At 38.5% G+C, this 24,185-nt stretch overlaps 1 protein-coding gene and 1 non-coding gene across 3 annotated transcripts; one reads left to right on the top strand and one right to left on the bottom strand.

Annotated features, from left to right (window-relative positions):
* Nucleotides 1-201: 201 nt before the first annotated feature.
* On the bottom strand, nucleotides 202-23,391 carry Naa30 (N-alpha-acetyltransferase 30, NatC catalytic subunit). 2 transcript variants are annotated; one of them, XM_090344182.1, is made up of 5 exons: nucleotides 23,192-23,391; nucleotides 22,299-22,893; nucleotides 16,355-16,478; nucleotides 14,562-14,617; nucleotides 202-2,034 (listed from the first exon to the last, which is right to left on the bottom strand). In XM_090344182.1, exons 2-5 carry the CDS (start codon nucleotides 22,890-22,892, stop codon nucleotides 1,897-1,899), a joined length of 912 nt encoding a protein of 303 aa, XP_090200308.1. In that variant the 5' UTR covers nucleotide 22,893; nucleotides 23,192-23,391; the 3' UTR covers nucleotides 202-1,896. The 2 variants fall into 2 exon arrangements, with proteins under 2 accessions (XP_090200308.1, XP_090200307.1); XM_090344181.1 differs by having other exon boundaries at nucleotides 22,077-22,893; nucleotides 23,192-23,388.
* On the top strand, nucleotides 13,104-13,210 carry LOC150054478 (U6 spliceosomal RNA). Its single transcript, XR_016537753.1, has one exon. It is a non-coding gene; the product is annotated as a U6 spliceosomal RNA (small nuclear RNA).
* Nucleotides 23,392-24,185: the final 794 nt, after the last annotated feature.

Raw genomic sequence — 24,185 nt, 5'->3', positions numbered from 1 at the left:
CTTTAGTTATTCAGAATAACAGAAGTATCACTATGGTTGACATTTCTTGACTATTATAACCCAAACAAAGTTGGACAGCAGAAAAGCTGAATACTGTGTGGTCATTATATCTTCAATATAACCGATATTCTGTCCGTTAAACTCTAAAGAGCAATGCAAAAATGGAAAGAAAATATTTTCTTAAAAATAAGGAATTATAAATGATCCCAACAGAAAGTTTTTATTTTCATCAAATATAAATTGTGTATCTTTATTTTTAGAAGTACTGTTACCATGTTCACTTTCAAAACACTATAATAAACAAAGAGCAGCTTTCCTTAAAAAAAACAAAAAGCATCAAACTTTCCCGAACAGGGGCCTTTACCAACTGTTAATGGAGGTAGGGTTTTTTAAAATACAGTAATTATAGTCATAAAATTCAAACCAAATCCTAGACAGATATAAAGCATATTCAAATAAAAATAACACAGATACTTACAAAAATTTTTTTTCAGAAAATTCATCCTTTTACTTATGGGTACCTGGATTTCCCAATTAAATAAAATTATCCAATACAGATTTACTGACTCAATTGAGATGGGTTAACTTTAAAATTTGTTACACTGAACTGATTAGCTTGAATACAGTGAAGACAGCTGTTTAGAAAACCCTAAGAACTCATTTACAAAAAGATTTTCATTTCTCCTTTTTGTCTCTCTGGAGGAATAGAACAAAGTTCCTCAAAAATCTGATCATACAAGTGAAAAGAAAATAAAGCAGCTTAAAATGGGTACAATGCACCTTTGAATTTATTTCCAAGACCAAGAACCAAAAATGAAACATTTTAAGAAATGGAAGTAAAATATAAAATCTAGATAAATGGGAAAAACATTAACAAAACAAAAAACCAGCTACTTTATTGAAGCTGTTCTTCACAGCTTAGCAATAATTTTGATTAAATAAAATCATACCAATTTACATTAATTTTTTTTATTCTTTTCCAAAAAAATCCCCCCACTCTTGAAAAAAAAAAGTGCATCCAAAACCCAGTAATTCCCCAGCTCCATCAACTTTTCTCATCCGTTTTGAGCTATTTCTCAAACATTTTCCAAGTAGACTGAACTTCTTACTGAAAAGGAAAGAAGAGACCTCTAAAGCAAAGCACTCTGTCACTCACCTGGAAAAAGTATCCAAATTATAAAAATCTGAAATAATTTATTATCAAATTTAGATTTAAATAAAAATAAAAGTCTGCTTGTAAAGGCCTTAAAGAAAAGAAAAAGTCAGCATGCAATAGAAAACTATAGATGAAGAAGACAAGAATACTTATCTACACAGGCACTGGCAGACACAATTTAATTGTTATCTTTACTCATTGTAAGACATATCCCACCCTACATTTTTTTTTTTCATTCACTAATCACTGAGGTACCAAAATTCAAGAATGGAAATTTAATATTGAAAAATAAAATTTTAAATTGAAGCTTTTCCCTCACTCCCTTCAGAAAACTATGGCAGGTTTCATGTGAAATGTTAGTATGCTTAAGAGTTTTACAATCTACATTGGCTTTTTTTTTAAGGAACAAAAATCATGTTCCACTCACTGGTTCTGTGATAAAATGATCACTATGTAAATAACAATGTCAGTAGATTTTGCAAATGAACAAATCTTGGCTATCAACTGGCACATCTTGTTGGTACCAAAAGAACTTTTGAAGTTTAAAACAATCTCTTTTAATTCAGAACAAACGCGCCATGCCAAAGTGCAACAAATATTGTGCGACACTCAATGAGACACTGACAGATAAGAGCGGTATGGAAATTACTAAATCCACCTGCAAAGCAATTCTGTACAAATTGCATTGCATGCAAAAGTCGGTTCTTTGTGGTTGGAAGTTGTTCTTTGATGTCAGTTTCTTAACGTAGCCACAGTTTAAGTCGAAGTGCATCAACTCCATTTAAATAGTATCTGAATAGCCTCTTATCTCGAACAAAACCAAGATTTTCATAAAGTTTCAAAGCAGACTTATTTGTTATTTCTGTTTCCAAAACAACCTTCAAAGAAATAAGAGAAAACTATGTTATAATTTCATAATTTGGAAAATTTACAAAGCATATGACCAGATCAATTATTTAAGAAAAACATGCTATACTGATTTGTTTAAAAACAATGATAAAAATACTGATGTACAAAAAAGTCATCATAACGGTAATAATAATTACATTTGAGTCAAGTAAGGGTAAGGGTAGGATCACTAGAGACTTATTTTCTGTCCTGATTCTTGTGATGTTTGGAATTTTTAGTATTGAGAATGTTTCATACTAAAAGATGTAAAGGTAGCCAGGTGACAAAAGATAACAAAAAATTGATTAAAACAGTTCTTGAAACTATTCAAATTGATCTTTTATCCCTAAGATTTCATTAACATGTTACCCTGGTTAAAAAAACAAAAAACAAAAAACAACCTACCACATGCCAGAAGTCTAGACTACAGTCTTGACTCAATGTACCTGCTGACTTTAACAGAATTATATTGGTAGCTTAGTAGTAAAGAGCTTGCCTAGTAGGTAGAGAGTACTTGGTTTGATCTTCAGCTCTAGAAAAAACTGAAGTTTTACTGGAGCACAGCCAATAAACAAAGACAACCAATGTAAACACATTTATGGTTTTCTTGATACACAGAAAGTTAAGTAGCTGCCACAAAGAGCTAAGGTCCACAACACCTAAAACAGTTACTATTTGGCCTTTTCCGAAGTCTTCTGGACCCTGGTAAGCATTAGGATTCAATGAAATGACCCCTACCTCTAGAATTTGAGTATGTTTGGGATGATACCCAAGAATTTGCACTTTAAGCAAATTATAAGGTAATATTGACACTGCTCATCCACAGGGACTAGATTTTGAGAACCACTGGTCTAAACATTACAGATATCAAAACTTAACAGGAACAGACAGTATTAGCTTCCATTTGAGATTGTTTTTTTCTTTTTCTTGGTGGGGGTACTGGAGAGCTTGAACTAAGCTTATGTCTAGGTGCTGTTTCTTAGCTTTTCCAAGGTTGCTGCTCTACAACTAAAGCTCTATCTACCATGTAGATTCATAACTCCACTTCTGGCTTCCTGATGGTTAACTGGAGATGAGTCTCACAGGGACCAGGAGTTTGGTCTAGGGGTAGAGTGCTTACCTAGCATGCACAAAGACGCTGTTTTGAATTCTTGATACCATATCTAGAAAAAGCCAGAAGTGGTGCTGTGACTCAAGTGGGAGAGCTCTAGCCTTGAGAAAGCCCAAGGACTGTGCTCAGGCCCTGAGTTCAAGCCCCAGGACTTGCAAAAAAAAAAAAGAAAGAAAGAAAGAAAAAAAAGAAACACTAAAGCTGCAATAAAGCAAAATTTTTAAGTTACTTCACAGAATTAATGTGAAGTTTTTAACCAAGAAAAGCTAACTCTATCAAATAGGTAACAGTTATCTCTTATTTTACAGATGAATAAAACCTAAGGCAACCAGTTGAGCAAGAACTGGGAGTGCAAATATGAACCAAGGCTTAATAGTAACTACTCTTCAGTACTTCCCTTGACCATTTCCCAGAATAAAATACAACAGTAAATGGGAGATATAACCCACTTTGAAAAACACAAAGGGGATCTAGGTCCTCCTTACTGATATTTGACAATGTAAAATATCAAAGCACATCTATTAGGTAGCTAAATAGAGATACAACTAAAGTATGGTTAAGAGTTAAATTCTGGTTGGACAGCATTCTAATAAATAAAGCTCAATTACCAAGAAGAAAATTACATTAAGAGGTACTCCAATTAGAATGCAAAGATTCTCTTGGTATATTCAAATTTAATAAAATGATTTATTCTCATCAAATGTATCACTCAACTGAACAGAAAATGCTCAGAAATACTTTAATACTTAACCACTTATATTCTTATAAGCTATTAAATCTGGGTTTATATCGGAAATTAGCTATCCAAATCTCTTTTACCCCACTTGGGTACATGGAACTATTACGTGAGAATAAGCCAAACCATTATAGTTTAGACTTTTTTGTTGTTGTTCTTGGTCGTGGGGCTTGAACTCTGGGTCTAGGCACTGTTCCTGAGCTCTTCAGCTTAAAGCTAGCACTCTACCCCTTGAGCCACAGCACCACTCCCAGGTTTAGACATTTTTTAAACACTGTAAACTAGAAGCTCATGGAGAGCAAGTATTCCATTGTTGTCTAGTACCTAGATGCTTTCTACTGACCTCTGCTAAATGACCTAATTAATGCTCCTTTACAACAAAACTCAATTATCAGAACCAATATCTCAGTACAAAGACAAAAGTGACAGTAGAAAAAGTTAGATAACTTGCCACCTGTCACACAACTGCTAAGTGACAGAAGGTGGATGCAGAACCCAGGCTTCTTATAAACAGTTTAGTTAAGCTAAACCATTCATGAAAATCCTTATAACTTAATAATTCCATTTTATTGTTATTTATCTTACATCCTGTCACACAGCCAAAATGTTTCCAGTGAAACTGTTAAACGTATTAAATACATATAATGAATACAGCAATAAACATGTAAAAAGGTAAAAAAAAATCACCTTTTATTTTACTGGAAAATAAAAACAACTGAACCATTATGCTAATATATATATGTTATATATATGCCATATATGTTATATATATACATACATATATACCTATTTTAAAACCACATGATCATATCAACTGATACATACAAAAAAATCTGACAAAATTCAACATCTTTTCATGATAAAAAGCTCTGAAAAAGAGTTAGGTGCTGGTAGCTCGCCCCTGTAATGCTAGTCTTTGAAGGCTGAGATCTGAGTATCAAGGTCCAAATCCTGGCTGGGCTGATCAAAGCCAACCTGGGTTCAGCCCCAGCAGAAAAGTCCTTGAGCTCATCTTAACCACCAAAAAGCTACATTTTAACCACCAAAAAGCTAGAAGCTAAGCTGTGGCTCAAGTGGAAAACACTAGCCCTAAGTAAAAAAAAAAAGTTCAGAGATAGTGCCAAGGCCTGGTCCCAAAAATGACAACAAAAACAACAAAAAATAGGAATAGACAGACTGCATATCTGAATAGAACAAAGGATAAGCCTATAGTCAATGTCATACCAAACATAGGAAAACTGAAATCACTTCCTCTAAAGTCTGGAGATGCGTGTCCACTCTCTCCACTCTCATTCAATATAGAACACTTTCAGAGTGAAAAAAAAAAAAGGATTCAAACAGAAAGGGAAGAGGTCAAATTATCCCCATTCACAATGATTTAATTCTAAAATACTTAAAAGATCCAAAAGATTCTACTGAACTAATTCTGGATCAAAATGATAATTCTGAATAAATATGATAATTATAAGATCAACACTCACATATCAGTGCCTTTTTTTTCCCCCTCTCCTGGGGCTTGAACTCAGGACCTGGCACTATTCCTAAGCTGTTTTCATTCAAGTCTAGAAATCTACAACATGAGTCCACAGCTCCACTTCCAGCCTTTTTTGCAGATAGCAGTCTGACACTTTCCTGCCTGGGCTGGCTTTGAAATCCTCAGATCTTAGCTACCTGAGTGGCCAGGATTACAGGCATGAGACACTAGCACTGCGCTGGATAGCTTAACGAACAGGCAGATAAAGAAAACAGAAAAAAATCCCATTCACTATAGTCTTGAAAAAATTAAAACAAGCGAAATGCTGTTCAATGTAATATCTATAAAATCTCTATGACATTAGCAGAAATATGAAAAATCAATCTTTGAATTCATATGGAAGCATAAATAGAACAAAAGTAATCTAAGCAAAAGAGCAAAACATGACGTATCACAATACCAGGCTTCAACTTGTACTACAGAAGCACAGTAACAAAAACCATGGTATGAGAACAAAAGCAGACACAAAGCCCAATGAAAAATAAATAATAATAATAATAATACAAAAAATGAAACACTAGTTATAGTCACCTAATTTTTCAAAAAAGAGCAAGAAACACACTGGAGGAAAACATAGCCATTTCAAAAAATGGTGCTAGGAAAACAGACTACCTATACATAGGAGACTGAAACTAGAGCTCCATTTTTCTCTCCCCACCCCATGCCCTTTTTATAAAATGAACTCCAACTAGATCAAAACTCTAAATGCAACATCTGAAACTACTATTGGAAAACTGGAAGATGCAAATACAGGTAATTATTTTTGGAGTAGAATTCCAATTTCCCTGAAAATAAAAGTATAAAAACAGATAAATAAGACTGCATCAAATGAGTTTCTGCACATCAAAAGATGTAATGACCAGAACCAAAAGCAATCCCAATAGGAGAAAATCTCTGCTGGCTATTCAATGGATAAAGGTTTAATATCCAAAATATACATAGAACTTAAAAAACATGACAAAACAACCCAACAACCTAAGAAATGGACACAGTTCTCAGAAGAAGAAATACAAAATAGTTGATTTATGAAAAACGTAACAACCCAGTCAAAATGGTTATTAATAAGAAAATAACTAAAAAATGCTGACAAGCATTCAAGGATGGGAGGGGGAGTGTAGAAATTCCTTTACACTGTTGATGGGTTGTAAACTACAGTCCAATCACTCAGGATCATTACAGAAGTTCCTCAAGAAGCCTACTGTACGTACATGTTCTTGGGCATCTATCTGAAAGAAAGTACAGCAATCTATCTGCATGCCCACTTACTGGAGCTCTGTTCACAACAGCCTATGAAATCAACAGAAGTGCTCTATAACCCATGAATGACACAAGAAATCAAAACACACACAGTTACAAAGAAAAACAAAAATTTTTTAGGAAGACTTTCTTAGGATCTGTATATCTTTACTTTTATTGACATCATATTCCTTCTTCCTCCTGAAAAATAGTTGGAAAACACAGCTTGTCTATTACTAAAGTTTGGTTTTCATTATGGGAAGTTCACACAAGACAAAAATTAACTAGAGTTGACTTTTAATGTGTTAACTTTGCTGTTATATCTAAAATACACATGTGCTGTGTATCAAATGAGTTTTCACAAATTTTCACCCTATACCTCAAACCATGTAATCATTTTGCCTTTTTAAGACTTAATTGTGGTTCTTTTATTTATAAAAGTTAATGGAAAAGGGTCCTTTATTAAGCTGATGTTATAGATAGACCGACATTTATTCAATTGACTTGCAGTTTAGGAGCACAATACCAGAGTTCTAAGATGTATTTTATTGATAAACCTATCCTTTAAAGGAAATGTTAGGATGTTATCATGCATTTCCTGATAACATGCTACATTTTATAGTGTTTCAAGAGATTCCCTTTATTGCCTTTTTGCTCACAATATTATACAGTGCATTTACAATTGCTTTTCTATGACATTAAGATAATAATTTAGGCAGGTTGCTAGATTGTTTCTTTGCTGTATTTGAGTGTTATGTCAGCTATTTTCCTAGCTCTATAGAAAGCTGTAGCACAGTTTATCAGTAAGCTGTTTGAAACTAAAAATTATGAATAAATTTATTTTCTTTTTAAAAAATTGATTATATTATTTTTTAAAATGTATATGGAGCTAGGCTTCATTATGCAGAGTGAGGTAAGTTCAAAGAGTCAAACATCACCAGGTGCCAGAGGCTCATGCCTATAATCTTGGCTAGGGAATAAAAGTCTAAGAGACTCCATCTCCAATTAACTAATAAAATGCCAGAATGGAGGCATAGCTCCAGAATGCCAGCTGTTAAGGAAGCACATTGAGTAAGAGTATGAGGCCCCAAGTTTCAGCTACAGTATACACATACAGCCAAATATCACTTTTTCACTCATTTTTAAAATACAGACTGAAAAAGATGCCATAAGGAAACTCAATGACAGCTGTTGATAGTGTAATGAGGTCTAACTGAAAGCAATAAAATGAAGGTCACTAAATTATAACATATGCACGTGCAAATTTAAAAAATATTTGAAGGAATTATTCCATTTTCAGAATTTGAGAGCAAAAATGATAGCCTTCTATCTTACCCTTATGTATCTATTTTAATTTTTTAAAACTTAGATTTCCTCAGGTCATTATTGCTAATACAGGATCCTTGATATTCTTACTGCATTTTATGTCTGGAATTTGCATAGAGTATGTGCATTCACTTGCATGTCACTAGAAATAAGTAGCATTAGGAGAGGCAAATTAGGCAGTAGAGAAGTCTCAGATTTGAAAGTAAATTGTAAACAGTCTGCAATAGTATGTTATTTAGACAAGAGAGAAATTGCCTATTAAAACTACACCTATGCTCAAGCTCCCTTTGAGCCGTGATCTCAGCCTCCTGAGTAGCAAGGATTCCATGCATGAGCCACCGTGCCTGGCTAGATCCTCAAGTTCTTTATACATGAATATTCTTAAAAGCCATTCTGCTAATATGGTAGCTATTGAGCACATGACATGTGGCTTACTCTGAACTGTAATACATGGAAGATAATGTCAAGTTTCAGAAACAGTATTAAATAAAAAGTGCAAAGAATTTTATATTTTGGATATGTGAGACTAAATAAAATAAAGTATTGGCATTAAAAAAAACTACACATAGACATGGAAAGAAAGAATGGTGAAGAAAACATCAAAATGCAAAGCTACATTGTAGGTTTTCTTTTATTTGATTCTACTATAATGTTTATTATGGAGAATTTTTTTTCATTTCTATGGTTATTGTTGGGTTTTTTTGTATAGATGTATGTGTATGTGCATGCATGTGTATGTGTGAGGGAAACAGAATGTAAACTCCAAGTATGACAGCTGTTCCTTAGTTTTTTTCACCCAAGGCTAGTGTTTACCACTTGAGTTCCAGCTCTACTTCCAGTTTTTTGGTGACTAACTGGATATAAGATTCTCATGGACTTTCCTGCCCAAACTGCCTCTGAACTGCAATCCTCAGATCTCAGTTTCTTTTTAAGTAGCTAGGATTATAGACATGAGCCAATGGCACCTGCAGAAGAAATATTTTTAATACACAAGAGTCAAAAATTAAGAACTAGAAGTATAGTGCAGTTTTCTAGCATGCACAAGGTCCCAAGTATGTACCATACATAAAAAGAAAAAAAAATTAAATGACATAATTTTCAAGCAAAAATGCTTAAGGTCACATACTACAAACTTAATTTACATTAAGTATTATGATCAAGATTTGGATATTAATAACATGGTAATCATAGATTAATTAAAAACTTAATTTTCAGACTTGTAGAGATGAAGAGTTCGAAGATATTTACAGCTTAAAAAGTCTTGTTAAGGGCCGAGAGTTTGGCCTATTGGTAGAGTGCTTGCCTAGCATGCACAAAGACCCAGCTCAATTCCTTGGTGTCACATATACATAGAAAAAGCCAGAAATGGTGCTGTGGCCCAAGTGGTTGGCCTTGAGAAAGCCCAAAGACAGTGCTTAGGTGTTCAAGGCCCAGGACTGGCAAAAAAAAAAACAAAAAAAAAGTCTTGTTAATAATACTGACTGAACAACTATCCATAAACATTTGAAAAAAATAAACAAATACCGGGCCGGGAGTTTGGCTTAGTGGTTAAAGTGCTTGCCTAGCATGCATGAAGACCCGGGTTCGATTCCTCGGTACCACATATAGAAAAAAGCCGGAAATGGTGCTGAGGCTCAAGTAGTAGAGCTCTAGCCTTGAGAAAGTCCAAGGACTGTGCTCATTCCCTGAGCTCAAGCCCAGGACTGGCAAAAAAAAAAAAAGTAAATACCATGAAAATCTATCATTTCAGGAGTACATATTTACTTTAGAAGATATCTTTTTGGAAATGGTGCTGTGGCTCAAGGGGTAGGACGGTAAGCCTTGAGCTGAAGAGCTCAGAGACAACACCCAGGCCCAGAGTTCAAGTCCCATGACCAACCAAAAAAAGAAGGAAGACGCTTTTTAAAAATTCACGCAAGCCTGGCACGTGGCTCATGCCTGTAAGCCCAGCTACTCCAGAGGCTGAGATCTGAGGATCGCAGTTTAAAGCCAGCCTGGGTACTAAAATGTGTGAGACCCTTATCTCCAATTAACCACTAGAAAACAGGAAGTGGTACTGTGGTTCAAGGGTAGGGCAGTAGGCTTGAGCTGAAGAGCTCAGAGACAGCAAACAAAAATTCGCTCAAGTTATTTGTATTTATTTATTCATTTATTTTTGATGATACTCTTAGGGCTTGAAGGGTCCTAGCACACTGTCACTGTGATTCTTCTGGTCAATACTAGCATTTTACTAGTTAAGCTACATCTCTATTTCTGATTTTTGTGTTTTTTTAAAGAGTTTCATAGACATTCCAGACTGGGTTTGTCTTGAACTGTGATCCTCAGATTTGTGATGAGCTGGATTACAGGTGTGAGCCACCATTACCCAGCTTAAGTTATTTGTATTTATCTTACTCCTTTCTCTAATATAAAATATAAGCCTGAGATGCCGGTCTTCACCACTATACATATGGCAGCCAGAGCAGGTGGGTAGGTACAACCAAATTCAAGCACATATGTAATAAAGTTATCATTCACAAATCAACAAATTCACTTGTTTCTTTTTTCAAGGTTAGATTTTTTTCAGCCAGTGCCAAATCTAAAGAAAATAAGGTATTTCACTATGCTGCTTTAACATGTCTAATTCTGACATACAAAGCTAGTAAAAATCACAGTAAGAAAAAATAAAAACTTGTATTAGCCCAGGCTAATATATAAAAGCATATATCTGTAGATGCACATATATAAAATCTTAAACTCTATGTATTTATTATATAACAGGTACATAGACATAAATCTCAAATATCTTTCTGATTAAATTTTTAGTAATATGTTAAAAGGAAGGTTGAGAGTTTAATGAAAGTGAAAAATCATATACTTAATATTTTATAGTTGGTCCTATTTTTTAAAGAATTTCAGTTTTCCTTAGAACAATGAATATAAACAGACCATTTCACATATTTTTTTAACCTAAACTTATTTTAATAATCTGGTCAACTCTACAGATGCCTTTTGGTTTAAAGTCTTACAAGTGGCACTGTGACTCAAGGAGCAGGGCTGTAGCCTTGAGCTGAAGTGCTCAGGGAAAACGCCCAGGCCCAAAGTTCAAGTCCCATGACTGACAAAAGAAAACAGCAACAAAAAAAAACAAACTAAAGCAAAAAAAGGTTGAGAAATATGGTTTGGTTATTTGAAATTGGATAGGGAAGGGGGGAAAATGAGATGAGGGGTTGGGGTGGGGGAGAAGGAAATGGGGACCAAGACAGGTGGAAGGGTATCAATGTATGTGAATTAATGCATCTTCTGTCTGGCAAATATCATGTAACCCTTCTATTAATTACAATAAAAAATACATGAAAAAAATGGTAGAGTGCATGCTTAGAAAGTGCAAGGTCCTCATTTCAAACCCAAGACCCACAAAAAGAAAACAATAGTAAAAAGATAGCTATTCTCCCACATGGTTAAAGTGCAGACCATGAGTGGGTGCACACATGGAAACACACACACAGCAAGAAAAATGACTGAACACTGGTGGCTCACATCTATAATCCTAGCTACTCAGGAAGCTAAGATGTAAAAATTGGGTAAAAAGCCAGCCCAGGCAAGAAAAGTCCATGAGATTGTTATCTCCACCAAAAAGGAGCTGTGCTCATATATGGTAGAACACTAACCTTGAGCAAAAATGCTCAAAAACAGCAACAAAAAGCCCTGAATTTAAGCCCTAGGAATTGCACCAATTTAAAAAAAAAAAGAAAAGAAAAATGAACAGCATTTGATTTTTCAAGACCACAATAAAGAATAATTTCTATATTAAAATGATATCTCTAGGGGCCGGGACTTTGCCCTAGTGGTAGAGACTTGCCTAGCACGCATGAAGACCTGGGTTCGATTCCCCGGCACCACAAACATAGAAAAAAGCCGCAAGTGGTGCTGAGGCTCAAGTGATAGAGCTCTAGCCTTGAGAAAGTCCAAAGACAGTACTCAGGCCCTGAGTTCAAGCCCAGGACTGGCAAAAAAAAAAAAATTGATGTTATCTATTTAATGTTATCTTTAATTTAGGATTTACTGGCACTAAAACAGTTTTATCAAAATCAATCACAGCTTAGAATTTAAAAAAAAAAAAACACCCTTAATACTATTTAGCATTTGATTAATTAGTAACTACACAGCTTGTTTTACTGGTAGTGATTAGGACAACCATTAAAAAGCTTAACCAGGGTCCAGGCATTTGGCCTAGTGATAGAGTGCTTGCCTAACATGCACAAAGACCTAGGTTTGATTCCTCAGTACCACATACATAGAAAAAAGCTGGAAGTGGTGTTGTGGGTCAAGTGGTAGAGCTCTAGCCTTGAGAAAGCCCAAGGACAATGCTCAGGCCTTGGGTTCGAGCCCCAGGACTGGCAAAAAAGAAAAAAAAAGCTTAACCACAGGGAGAACATATTTGATGGCTCTAATATCTTGTTCACAGGAAATAATTCCCTATTTATCAGCAACAGCCCAAAATACATCCATCAATCCAGTAAGATTTCTCCAAACTGTTAAGAGTAACTTTTGTGAATCTTGACTTCTCATCAAGATCTTCTGACCAAGTAAATGTAAGTAGGTATAAATCAAACATCAAGACACTTGGATTCTGAATTCAATTATTTCCTGCAAATTTTAGTTATCCATTTAACCATAAGTTTGAATAACTTTTACTTTCAGATACTGAAAGTTGTCAACAATGTGATATCCTTTACCACCTATGAATTATCCGTTAGGGTAAATATCATAAAATCCTATGATAGTATCACTGTGCTGTTACCCAATATTTTCACATATCATATCATAATTTGATATCATAATTTGCTATCCTGAACGATGATGATGAGAATACTCTGTATTAAATGTTTGTATTTTAACATGCAAATGAATGAGATATTTTTAAATAAAAGGAATTGTTGCCATGGTGGTGCCTGTCTATACTAGCTACTCAAAAAGCTGTCAATTGAGAATCAGGGTTCAAAGCTGCTGGGGCGAGGGAAGCTCATGAGTCTTATCTCCAACTAACCAGTATTGGCACCAAGGGGCTAATCACTGCAGAATAACTTCACTTGTATAAAACAGCATAAAAATATGCTTAGAAAATGAGTGGTAAGTGTTCATTTCAATAGTACATATACTAAAACAGGAACAATACACAGAAGATAAGCATGGCCTCTGTGCAAGGATAACACACAAATTCGTAAAGGATTCGTATTTTTCCCAGCCACCAAAAAATAAAAAATAAATTTTATAAAAAGAAAATCAGTGAAAAGGTAGGCGCTAGTGAGTGACTCATGCCTGTAATCCTAGCTACTCAGGAAGCTGAGATCTGAGGATTGCAGTCTGTAGCCAGGCCAGGCAGGAAAGTCAGAGAGATTCTTATCTCCAATTAACCAGCAGAGAACTCAAAGTGGTACTATGGCTCAAAGTGGTAGAGTGCTAGCTTTGAGCAAAAGTGCCCAGTGAGTTCAAGCCCCATGATTGACTAAAAAAAAAAAAAGAAAGAAAGAAAAAAGAAAATAATTGATAAGGACTTTAAAAGCATGAAGATAGTGAAAGATACTTTATGAACCAACACAAGCACAAATACACCATCTAATAAAGACAATGAACACTTATATTGCTCAGTACAACTTTCTCTGTAATTTGCTCTTGCTCTAGTAAAGACATCTCTATTTCTCTAATTTTTATATGTTCCCTTCAGTAACTATTGATGTTTTTAATCAATGATATTTGCTGAGTACAGAAGGCACAGTGGTATAGGGATATATCAAGATACTGTTTCTACCATTAGGTCTTCCAAACAAGCTGAAGAGAAAGAAAATGCTCTTATGTTAATATATAGAGGTTTGGGGGTCAATGATTCACATTTGTAATACTAGTTACTTAGAAAGCTGACATGTGAAGAGGTCATCTCCAAAATAACCAGCAAAAAGCAAGCACCGAAGGATTGACTCAAGTGGTAAAAGTGTCAGCCTTGCAAACCTGGGTTCAAATCTGTGTACTAGTACACTCCTTCATTTTCTGAGATTATCATTATTTTATGCTTTGAGATTTTTTTTCAATATGTAAACAAATTAAACTGAGTTTGTAAACAGAACTACCTTACTTAAATGGTCTGATAACAGTTTCTGAATGCCATCATTTACTGAAAATGCCTAGGATTTTCACCTTTACATTCTGAAAAAATTTAATTCCATTACTTTAAAATTTATCCTAAGTCAAAATTATTGTTTTTAATTAGAATTTTCTCTGTAAGTTGTATTTGGGTAAAGAATTTGCAATAAAACCTGTAAGTACAATTATTATTTTAAAATATATATATATTTTTTGCCAGTCCTGGGGTTTGAACTCAGGGCTTAGGCAATGTCCTTGGGCTTCCTCCTCAAGGCTAGTGCTCATCTACCACTTGAGCCATAGCTCAAGGGTTTTTTTCTGTGTATGTGTACCAAGGAATAGAACCAAGGGCTTCCTGCGTGCTAGGCAAGGACTCTACCACTAGGCTACACTCTTGGCCACAGAATTTTTTTTTTAATACCCAGAATAAAGGTACTAAGCAATTAAGACTTACCTCATCACAGTCTCCTTCAACCATAGCATATATAGCTTTCTTAACCAAGTTAGTACCTAGAATATAGATCACAGTATTAATGAAGGAAAAATATAACCAAGTTTCTTAAAGAACCTAAATTATAATATTCATTAGCATTAAAGTATTAACTGGAAGGGTCTATCTTGAATGCAAATATACTGACCATGCATGTCAAATTGGAAAAAAAAAAATACAAGACCAAAAAAGCCAAGAGAACCTACATACAGTAAGATTCTTCTTAAAAGACCTCTCTCCTAATATATTCTCTTTTAACAGATAGAACTATTTGCTCCACATTTTATTCTGCCAGAAGGTACAAGAAAGGAAAAAAGAACAGGGCACTGGAGTCTCATGCCTGGTTACTCAGGAGGCTGAGATCTGAAGCTGAGAGATCTTTCATGCAAGACTCTTAGCTCCAATTAACCACCGGAAGTAGTGCTGTGCCTCAAGTGGTAGAGGGTAACCTTAAGCTGAAGAGCTCAGAAACAGTGTCCAGGCCCAGAGTTCAAACCCCACAACAGACAAAAAGAAAAAAGGAAAGAAAGAAAGAAAAAAGCAAATTATGCTATAGACAGAGAAACCCAGGAACTCCTTGAGCTGACCAGAACTTAGTGCATGACCTGAGTTGATCTTGCCAAAGACTTTCTAAACCACTGACAGACACAAGACAGCCTCACAAGAATTCAATGTGCTACTGTTGGCCAAGACATAGTCAATTCCTGCAAACTCTATAGTAAGCATGGATACAACAAACTCTAGCACTCTCATGGTGTCATCTAGCAAATGTTGATATAGTTTAAAGTCAGATATATTGGAGATAGCACAAGGAAAAAACTGCAAAATCTGAGTTAATTAAGGTGATTTTATTTCTCAAACTATACATCAAAATGTGTGCATTTCATACAATATATATAAACATCTGAATGAAACTCTAAAGTCACTGTTTATTGCCTTTGGCATGCATCAAACGGCTGCCTATCATTCGTCCTTCTCAGCACTTTCCAATGCATCAGAACCAAACTTGCTGTATGTATAAACCAAGCTGATTTCAATAAAAATCTCATGAAAAGTTACAAAACTATTTCAAAAAGACAGTTAAGCCTTATATATTGGCTGTGCACAGTGGCACATGAATGCAGTCAGTGTCAACATCTGGAAAGCCTTGGCTGGAGAATCACTTGAACCCATGAGCTCAAGGAAAGCAGCCTGGGCAACTAGATGTCTCAAAAAAAAAAAAAAGCTGGGCACACTGGCTCACGCCCATAATCCTACCTACTCAGGAGACCGAGATCTGAGGATCGCAGTTCAAAGCCAGCCTGAGCACCAAAGTCCATGAGACTCTGATTAACCACTAGAAAACCGGAAATGGTGCTGTGGCTCAAGGGGTAGGGCAAATGCCTTGAGCTAAAGAGCTCAGGGACAACATCCAGGCCCAGAGTTTAAAGCCCACAACTGACAAAAAGAAAAAGAAATAAAAAGCTTAAAATATTAGGAAAATAATTCATTTTTTGAGATTGTGTCTCAAAAATTACAGCTCAATATCATAGCTCTCTATTAACATGATTAATATATTTTAATACTGTCAGGCTTTCAAAGGATTAGATACTAAAAGCAGGAAAATGCAAAACTTTTTGAAAATTATTACTTCAAAATAAAAATATTAATCTCTTCCTTACCTTTAAGTTCATTTCTACATTTTTACAGTGAAATCTCTTTCAAGACACAAAAATGAAAATAACATATTCATCTTTTTAGTGAAATATTTTCCTTACCAATGCCATTTCTCCTGTATTTGGAATCCACGGCTAACATGGCTATATAACCTCTGCGGAACATCTTTTTGTGCATATCCAACTTGCAAACGATGGCACCTACACACTCCTCCCCTACCATGGCCTTAAAAATAAACAAACAGTTATGAAGAACACATTGCCATCAAGCACTTGCACTATTACCAAAGGAAAACAGCGACCAACCCTTAGTTAACGTTTTTGAGAAAGAGATAATGGGAATGCTAATGAGAGCAATGATAATTTTAAATATCTAAATTGCAAAACTCCTTCAAATATTCTGGTTTAAGGAATCTCTCAATTGTCTTTAGCAGCTGAATCTTTGTGCTTATTAAAACTTAGGGAAGGTCGGGAGTTTGGCCTAGTGGTTGAGTGCTTTGCCTAGCATGCACGAAGACCCGGGTTCGATTCCTCGGTACCACATACGTAGCAAAAAGCCGGAAGTGGTGCTGAGGCTCAAGTGGTAGAGTGCTAGCCATGAGAAAGTCCAAGGACAGTGCTCAAGCCCTGAGCCCAAGCCGAAGACTAGCAAAAAAAAAAAAAAAAAAACAAAACAAAACTTAGGGGAAAGACAAAATTTCCATGAGTCTCCTTGCCAGACTTGGGGAAAGACAAAATTTCCATAAGTCTCCTTGCAAAACCTGGGTGGCTCATGCTTATAATACTAGCTTCTCAGGAGGCTGAGATCTGAGAATCATAGTTCGTAGCTGATCTGGGTAATAAAGTCCATCAGGCTCTATCTCTAATTAACCACCAGAAAATTTAAGCTATGGCTTAAACTGGTAAAGCACACTAGCCTTGAGCAAAAAGCTCAGGGACAGCTCTCAATCACTGAGTTTGAGCGCCAAGATCAACAAATTAAATAAAAAATACAACAGGTACAGGTAATTATACTTATTTTCAGCAAGGACTCATTTAAGTTTTGAAGAGAAAAAATAAGAAAAATAAGCTATTGATTAGCAAATATACCACACTATTTTCCCATCAATATTGTCTTTATATTTATTATGAAATAGAAGTATGAAAATACACTTAATACTATACCTGGTAGTTAACTTTCAATTAGAAAAAAAAAAGATAATACTTTCTCAGGAAAGGGATTGCTCAGAAGGTATGGAACAGTTTATAAGGTATAAAGTTTATAATGTATGATGGCCTGATTTTTAGGATACTCCTGCCAACACATGTAATTACCATTAAGCACTAAGAGTATCAATAGCACATCACATTCAGGAGGGTAAAGAAGAATTTTGAGTTTAAGGCCATTTTGAGAAGCAGGGAAGGAGCCCTGTCTCAAAAACAAAAAAAAAGAATAGGGCTGGGAATGAGGCTTAGTAGCTGAGTACTTGTCTAGCATGCATGAAGTCCTGGGTTCAATTCCTCAGAACCACATAAACAGAAAATGCCAGAAATGGCATTGTGGCTCAAGTGGTAGAGTGCTAGCCTTGAGCAAAAGAAGCTAAGGGACAGAGCCCAGGCCTGAATTCAAACCCTAGAACTGGCAAAAGAAAAAAGAAAATGAAATAAATATCTACAACTCATATTATATTAATATAAGCTCATAAAACATGAGCTTTCTGAACTGTTAAATGCTATGCTGTTACATGCTAAGACTCCTTTAATTAAAATTTCCAGTATTACTATTGAAAATATTTCTCAAAAACTCTCAGCACTGGGGCAAGGACTTTGGCCTAGTGGTAGAGTGCTTGCCTAGCATGCACGAAGATCAGGATTCAATTCCTTGGTACCACATACATAGAAAAAGCCGGAAGTGGTGCTGTGGCTCAAACAGGTAGAGCTCTAACTTTGAGAGGTGTTCAGACCCTGAGTCCAAGCCCCAAGATTGGCAAAAAAAAAAAAAAAAAAAAAAAAAGCCAGCAGAGCAGCGAAGTCTGAGAGATTCTTATTGTCAATTAACTACCAGCAAACCAAAAGTGGCACTGTGGCTCAGTCATAGAATGCTAGCTTTGAGCAAAAGAGCTCAGGCCCTGAGTTCAAAGCTCCATGCTCCATGACCAAATACACACAAGCACATACATACACACACATACACACAGGAATGTACTCATTGTCTGACTTGTATAACTGTAACCTCTTTTTAGCAATCTTTTATAGATCACTTTTATAGCAATTAAAAAAAGTCCAAAAAAATATTTTGTACTTTATCTCATAAGCTAGGATCATGTGAAAGAGAAATCTACCTAAATCTGTACTCGAAAACTATATGCCAGCTAAATCATACTTAATAAGCTATTCATAAAAGATAAAAGGACTTGGAATATGGCTTAGTGGGAGAGTGCTTGCCTAGTATGCATGAAGCACTGGGTTTGATCCTCAGTACCACATAAATAGAAAAAGCTTGAAGTAGTGCTGTGGCTCAAGTGGTAGAGAGCTAGCCTGAGAAGAAGCTAGCAAAAGAAGCTCAGATACAGTGCCCAGGCCCTGAGTTTAAGCCCCAGGACTGGTATGCACGTGTGCACATGGTCACACATGCGCGTACACACAAAAGATAAAATTTCAAAACACTCCTAAGCACTATAAAACTAGACAATACAGGGCCGAGAGTTTGGCCTAGTGGTAGAGTGCTTGCCTAGCATGTACAAAGATCCAGGTTCGATTCCTTGGTACTACATACGTAGGAAAAAGCTGGAAGTGGTGCTGAGGCTCAAGTGGTAGAGCTCTAGCCTTGAGAAAGCCCAAGGACAGTACTCAAGCCCTGAGCTCAAGCCCAGGACTACTCCAAAAAAAAAAAACCTAGACAATACTCTTAAAATAGGAATTTCAAAGTAATCTTCCTTTACTTACTAGATAAGTAAAAGAAAAAACTATAGTTCTTAGATTATTTTCCTAATTAGGAATCTGAAGGTCAAGTTATACATCATCTATAAATAAAATTGCAGTATACTGTAATTAATGAAATGTTGATAGTAAAGATTAATACATTTCATAAACTGCTATTAAGTACAATTACACAATAATCTCTAAATAGTTTGAAATTTCCAAACTAAAGCTTCTGTATGTGCTTTTGGAACTCATACTTTAAATGTCTTTTCCCCCTACAAGGAGGAAAATTGAAAATCTCTGATAAGAGTAAATTCCAAAAGTAGGATGGCTTGTATGGCTAAAAAACCATGAAAATATACATGATGTGAAAGACTCCAAAATTCCAGAATACTACACACAGAAAACTGGAGGAAAGGCAGAAAGTTAAATTTAAAACAAATAAATGGAAGTACTAAATTGTACTGGTAGTGGTAAATTTTAAAGCTACGGGTAGAACCTCTAAAGAGGTAAAAGCACAGAAAGCATCTCACATTTGCATAGTCCTCTTTTTACAACAGCTATGGGGCTACAAAAAACTTACTTTTTGATCAATCAAATATTAACAATTTTGTACAGTTTAACTTCATACATTCCATGTGACCCAGTAGAGGTTTATCATGGAAACCAAAAACATTCTGCAGGTTTCTAATCTCTTGAGAATGTTGTTGGTGAAGTCAACTTTGTGACACAATGAGTTTTACAAAATGGGTCAAAGGTGTGTCATTTTTACCCATCTTACTTGTTAACCAAAATAAAAGGCCAGGAGCCTACTTTCTACTTTTACCACTCTGCCACATTTAAAGTCACTCTTTCTCAAGGAAAAAAACAAATCTAAACAAACAACAACAAAAAGTTTGGGCTTAGATTGTCTCTAGGGATCCTCTCATATATTCTTTTTTTTTTTTTTTCTATGTATGTGGTACCGAGGAATTGAACCCGGGTCTTCATGCATGCTAGGCAAGCACTTTAACCACTAGGCCAACCTCCCAGCCCTCATATATTCTTTTAAAATAAGTAAATTAAATTTTTTTTCTTATGAGAAATTCAAACTGCCCTCCAGACTCATACTTGTACTATATAGGCCAACCACCTGTACTTATTTCAATTTCTACATTTCCAAAATTTAACATTAACTTTGCCTAACAAAGGCTAAAGTACAAACTAACTCAAATGGGGAGTGTCTAAAGAGTATAGCTTATGAAATTTACTAGACTTCAAAATAGCAGGCAAACTGAAAGAAATTTAGGTGTATAAAATGATTAAACATGTACACTACTGACAGAAAAACATCTACTTCAATTTTTTTGTATGGTGCTGAGAATCAACGTTAGGGTCTCACATATAAGGCAAGCCCACCATCACTAAACCATATTCCCAGCCCTATTTCAATTTAAATGGCGGATAATGCACTTGTGGGTTACGTTACAATTAAATCAATGTGCAATTTTTAGCAATGACAACTGCTAAAAATGACATTTGATGTGGCATGTGTAATTGTGCTATCATTTTCCCTCTTTCATAGACATAAACATCTTAGCACTTTCGATACAAGAGCAGTTTTCTAGAACATAAAATAGTACATAAAATGTAAGGAAAAGTACTAAGTAAACACACACACACACACACACACACACACACATAGCAAAGCTACTATTGTATTATTATGCTTAGGTTATGTTTGTCAGATTCTGAAAGTGTTGTCAAAACATACTACAAGGAATAACTGCAACTAAGTCAATGTTAAAACCAATAACAATGGTAGCTTTTCTCTCATACCATAAAACATTTTTTTTTTTTTTTTTTTTGCCAGTCCTAGGCTTGAGCTCAGAGCCTGAGCACTGTCCTTGGACTTTCTCAAGGCTAGAGCTCTACCACTTGAGCCTCAGCACCAGTTCCAGCTCTTTGTATGTCTGTGGTACTGAGAGAAATTGAACCCGGGCCTTCCTGCATGCTAGTAGGCAAGCACTCTACCATTAGGCCAAACTCCTGGCCCAAAACACTCCTTTTTAAACGCATGTTTCAATGACAGCATGTGTGTATATGATGCAAAAGCATATACCCACTGTCAATACTTAAGGTTTCAGAGACTGAAACTGGGTCAATATTTCTGTAAGGAAATTACTGGTAGTCACATAACCAAGTAATTTTGACTTACACGTAACTAAAAATAATTTTTACAATCACACCCTCCCACCCACCCACACACACACAAACTAGTACCAATGTTTTTCTCTTTGGTCGGTTTCTTTAAATAAAAAAAAAGAATCAAAATAACAAGTTCACACTTAAATTTCCCTATAAGCCACAGAAAGGTAGTCTGTTCAATTTCAAGAGTCTTTCAACCAGCCAACAGTGTTAGTAGCATCTTCTGCAATGAAGCACCAGAAAGCAAAGCTGGCTCCAACAGTTTATTGTCCTGTTGAAGAGGAAAACAATCCCCATAATTACCGAACATACATGTAAGACTAAATGCTCCAATGTGGCCCGACAGCAAGGTGACTGACAATTCCTACTGTGGCTGTCACTGAGAGATTAATAATGCCTGCATCTGGAGAGAAGTATGTTCAAGTTAAGTGAATGTGAAATGCTTGGAGGATGAGGAAGGGTAAAGATGGATAAATATAATTACAAGCTAATGTAAACAGGACATAAGGACCCTCTTCTCTCCTATAGGCTTACTGCAATCAGTATCAAGTTAATCCAGATCACAAAGTCTTACCTTCCAGACTGTTCCACTAAAATAACTAGGATTGTGTGTACTTGTAAGGATCTACGAAATGCAGGATATATCCACTTGCAAGACTCCCTCCTCACACTTCCCTTTGCCCTCCATGTCCTGGATCTCTGTTGGACTCGCCCACTTTTCATACCATCCACTTACCAAGAAGCACAGCTGTGGCCAGTTGTGGATAAAATATCTATACGTATAAATGGAGTAGGGTTCAGACAGATCTTTGGTGATCAGTCTCATGATATCAGGCATTTGGAGCTCGGATTCATAGCGGACATATCTTATCGTCCGATCCTCCCCAGGCTCGACCTCCCGACCCGAGGGGCTTCTTAAACTGCAACCGACGGTCAGGGTCGAAGACAGGAGTCGCACCTGCTCATCATCATCTTCCTCCTCCTCCTCCTCCTCCAGCTCGGGGCCCTCGGCCAGTCCATTGCGGGCCGCCGCGGGGTCGCTCTCCGCCGCTGCCTCTGTCGGGCTGGGGAGCGCAGTTCTTGCATTATTGGGGAGGGAGTGAGGGGGTCTCTCGCCCGTGTGTACCCCGGCACCTTTTGTGGCAGTCACTTTAGGGTCCCCGTCCGGGGTGGCCGCCTCTGCTGCACTCAGGACCTTGCTCTTGAGGGAGGCGGCCGCCCGGAGGTGTCGCAGTTCGGGGTTGATCAGGCCGTTGAGCTGCTGCTGCTGCTGCTCCGGTGGAGGAGGCGGCGGCGGCGGCGGCGGGCAGCGGAGACGCGGATGCCCCTTGGCCGCCGCCGCCTCGCCGCCCGCCGGGTTCTGGCCGCCGCGGTCCCGGTCCCTGCCCCTGCCGCCGCCGCCTTCGTGCTCCTCGTCGTCTTCCTCCTCCTCGCTGCAGCAGGCGAGGGCGGCCCCCGCCGGGAACGGGCAGCGGGGCTCGGCGGCGGCCGCCGGGGCCGGAGGCGCTGGTGGTGGGAGGAGGCTGCTAGGCCCAGGCGGTACCTCCGCCATCCTAGGAGCGACACACACCGAGGGAGGAAGCCATGAGCCTCGGCCGGCGAGCGCCGAGCAGCCGGGGCGGCGGAGGGGACCGGAGGGGAGGGCGCGGCAGAGGTGTGTGCGGGGGGTAGGGGGGGGAAACAAAGGCCGAAACCGCCCCGGCCTTCACCGAGCGGCCCCCCAACTCCGCGCCGCCCGCCGCCGCTCCTCAGCGCCGCCCAGCTCCTCAGCAGGCCACCGTCCGCCGGGGCCCAAGCGCTCACTGTCACCCGCCCCGCGGCGCCCTCCCGGCCCCACTCCGGCCGGCTCACCCCGCACGGGTCCCCGCCGCTGCTACCGCCACTCCTCTGCCTCAGCCGCCGCCGTCGTCGTCGCTGTCGTCGTCGCGGCTACCGCCACCGCTGCCGCCGCCAAGGCTCCCACTCCGCCGCCGCCGTCGCCGCCGTCGCCGTAAAGCGCCTCGGCTGTTACCCCGGGTAAAGTTTCCTGGGCCCGCTTTCACGACACTTCCTTGCCTGCCGGCTGCCGGGGCTGAGAGAAAAGGGGCGTGGCGGGAGGTGACCTGCGGAGGGGCGGGGACGGAAGGTGTCTCCCCCGCGGGCTCCCGGCGGGCGGGCCGGCGGGCTGCGCGCCCGTGGGTGGGGCGGTGGGCGGGGAAGCGGCCGCCGGCCTCTGGGCGTCCCACACCCCGCCCCTCTCCTCCTCCGCTCAGGGTGGGTTCCTCCAGCCGAGGGGCCGGGCCCGGGGAGGGGTGGTGGGCCTGGCGCGCGCTCGCGGCCCCGAGCCCGCCGCCACCCCCCTCCCCACCACCACCACCTTCCCGGGGGCCTCTCTCACCCGCGCAGCCGCGCCCGGCCTGTGGACTTGGCCTTCTACACAATGCTGTTTTAACTTTGGCCTTGTCCAAGCTAAGGGGGAAAAAAAAAATGGAGCCGATCGGGGAAGCACGTGGAGAAAGGGAGAGGGAGTTTCCAGGCCGGCCGTGCAGACCTGGGCGTCTGGGAACGTGGGAGGGACCGCACGGGCCGAACGGGAGAACCCGGAAAGGGTGATGGCCAGGGGGCCTTCACGTCCAGCGCCAACTTTCCTAAACTGGCCCGAAAAGAACTTGGACAGGTGGATGCTACCCTGGGGCCTGTGAGAAGTAGCTCAAAGCTCCTTGAGCTGTGTTTTCAGTCTCCAGTAGACCCGGTGCCCTCAGCTCCAAGGCTATAAGTAGTCTTCCTTGTCTTCCCCGGCTAGCTTCAGTCAACGTGTGTGGCACACCCCTGATTCTACCGCAAGAAGCTCCTTCCCACTTCTGTA

Source organism: Megascapheus bottae, chromosome 14 (assembly GCF_031878675.1).
Source record: "Megascapheus bottae isolate mThoBot1 chromosome 14, mThoBot2.hap1, whole genome shotgun sequence".
Lineage (NCBI taxonomy): Eukaryota > Metazoa > Chordata > Mammalia > Rodentia > Geomyidae > Megascapheus > Megascapheus bottae.
This window is presented reverse-complemented; position numbering and strand designations above follow the sequence as displayed.

Excerpts from the sequence above, each read along its gene's own strand:
- Naa30 (XM_090344181.1), bottom strand. The coding sequence starts at position 22,892 with ATGGCGGAGGTACCGCCTGGGCCTAGCAGCCTCCTCCCACCACCAGCG. Across the intron at positions 16,479-22,076 it reads GGCCACAGCTGTGCTTCTTG|GCCATGGTAGGGGAGGAGTG; the intron begins GTAAGTGGATGG and ends TTTATTTTTAAG. Across the intron at positions 14,618-16,354 it reads ATACAGGAGAAATGGCATTG|GTACTAACTTGGTTAAGAAA; the intron begins GTAAGGAAAATA and ends TCTATATTCTAG.